The following is a 2,054-nucleotide window of genomic DNA, read 5'->3' as shown; positions in this document are numbered from 1 at the left end:
TGTAAAGCTTAGACACATGCACCCCAAAATAATGAAAAAGCCATGATTGAGCTTGATGCTAAAAAACTCAACAGAACACCAGAAACTTAGAACTTCAAAACCAGAATTTGTTACCTTCAATGGAGAATTTCGACCATAGGTTATCTTCCAAACCTTCCCAACTTCCAACTCCTCTGTTCTTCGAGCTTAGATCCCTCTATTTCCACCAAAAACCAGGTTTCAGTAAACCAGTCCAGCAAAACTCAGAAACAACCTTAAAACCTTACCTCAATTGGGTGAGAACTCCTGCTAAATCCTCAAGCTTTATCAAGGATCCAAATGTTAAGCCTCAGTCTAAACAACCTTTGAATTTTATCTTCAAATTCCAGAAGAAATGGTGAAGAAAATGGTAAACCGAGAGAGAGAAAGGGTAAGCTTAAGAGTTATGTTTTTCTTTCTTTCTTTCCTCCTTCTTTTCTTTTCTTTTTAGGCGAAGAGATGGAACAACCAGGAGCTCCTGACCTACGATCTGCCTTTCAAGCTAGGAAGGTTGGTGCGGGCCCTGTTGTGAAGAGGCTTAGGGTGGCAAAAAAGAGCACTCCTTCGGCGGGGAATACCTCAAAGTCCCCAGCTAAGAGCAAGGACACGAGCTCAAGAGATGCTCCCACCTCCTTAGGTCATCAGCCAACTCTGGTGAATGTTGCTACCGAGCCATTTCCCCCTCCCCCTTCTCGAGAGATGCTCCCACCTCATCAAGTCATTTAGGCCGAAGCTCCCAATGTCCGAATACCAGTGGATCCTATGGACTTGGAGAGGATCCCTGAGGTCTTTCAGGGAATAATATATGAGACAACGTCTAATATGGTGGGCCACACATACAAAGTCAGTGTGAGGGACTTGAGGCCTATTGAGGAGTGTAGCACAGAGAATGTCTTTGAGTCTACTATGGAGATGAATCTTACTATAAGTTTTCTCATGTTTGGTGATGAATTTTTTTTATACATTTGCTGAGTTCTGACTTGTTTTGTTATTTTGCAGTCCATCCTGGCCAAATGCCGCAATATAACTCAGGCTCAGACCAGAAACAATGAGCTCCAGGCTGAGTTGGATGCTGCTAGAGTCGCCTTGAATGCTGCCAAGGAAAGTGAGGAGGTCGCCAAAGCTTCCCTGATAGCTTCTCAAAAGAATGAGCAAGCTGCCAAGGCTGCTCTCACCACCTCCCAAGAAAATGATCAGGTAGCAAAAACCGCATTATCTGCCTCACAAGCTCAGGCTGCTGAAGCTCAGGTCGAGATTGGTGAGCTTAAAGCAAGAATACTTGAGGCTGAGATCAAAGCCAAGGAGGAAAGGGCGGCATCATCATCATCATCATCCATGGAAGAGATGTTATACTAGTGTTGGGCTTTCATCCAGGATGGGATCTTCTCTTTTTTGGAGCCCGGGTTATGGGACCCGTACCTTGCTAAATTAAAGGTTAAGCTTCTGCAAGAGCCCTCGGAGACGGGTGATGCCTTTGGTGCAGCGGAGGGAGATGGCGAGGAGGTCACCTTTTTGGGGCAAGCTGGAGGAGCCCAATGATCTCCTTTGTATTTGTTTTTCTTTGTAATTATTTAATAGTTTTTTTATATTATTTAATTGCCTTCGGGCTCGGTTCGAGGTTTTTTCTCCTCGTGTAATTTATTTGCTTTATTTCGATATATATCTATCTTTTGATACACTTATCTTTCCTTTATTATTTCTCATGCTTATGAATCCTTAGACTTGTACATTCGAGATTTTAGGAATCGATTTTTAGATCAAGATAGATTTTATCGAGCTTAGTTATATCCAAGTTTTTGTTTGAATATTTGCATTATACCTGTGAATAATTAGGCCTCGAACCTGGTTATATCAAGGGTTTTTTAATGATTTAAACTTAGCTCAGTTTAGGTTCATTGAAAACTCGAGCTAAAACAAGCCCTTGAATAATCAATTTTCCCAAATTTCCAAGTTTTTTACATAGTTATGTCCAGGGTTTTAAATGATTTATACTTAGTTCGCGCTAGGTTTATTAAACACTCGAGCTTTACAAAGCC

The 2,054-nt window shown here is 41.8% G+C and overlaps 1 protein-coding gene across 1 annotated transcript; it reads left to right on the top strand.

Annotated features, from left to right (window-relative positions):
* Positions 1 to 477: 477 nt before the first annotated feature.
* LOC133825286 (uncharacterized) lies at positions 478 to 1,374 on the top strand. Its single transcript, XM_062258250.1, has 2 exons — positions 478 to 672; positions 1,018 to 1,374. Exons 1-2 carry the CDS (start codon positions 478 to 480, stop codon positions 1,372 to 1,374), a joined length of 552 nt encoding a protein of 183 aa, XP_062114234.1.
* Positions 1,375 to 2,054: the final 680 nt, after the last annotated feature.

Source organism: Humulus lupulus, chromosome 3 (genome assembly GCF_963169125.1).
Source record: "Humulus lupulus chromosome 3, drHumLupu1.1, whole genome shotgun sequence".
Lineage (NCBI taxonomy): Eukaryota > Viridiplantae > Streptophyta > Magnoliopsida > Rosales > Cannabaceae > Humulus > Humulus lupulus.
This window is presented reverse-complemented; position numbering and strand designations above follow the sequence as displayed.

Bases quoted from the DNA above. Each gene is read 5' to 3' on its own strand.
- LOC133825286 (XM_062258250.1), top strand. From the start codon at position 478: ATGGAACAACCAGGAGCTCCTGACCTACGATCTGCCTTTCAAGCTAGG. The intron at 673-1,017 runs GTGAATGTTGCT...GTTATTTTGCAG, and splicing joins TAGGTCATCAGCCAACTCTG to TCCATCCTGGCCAAATGCCG.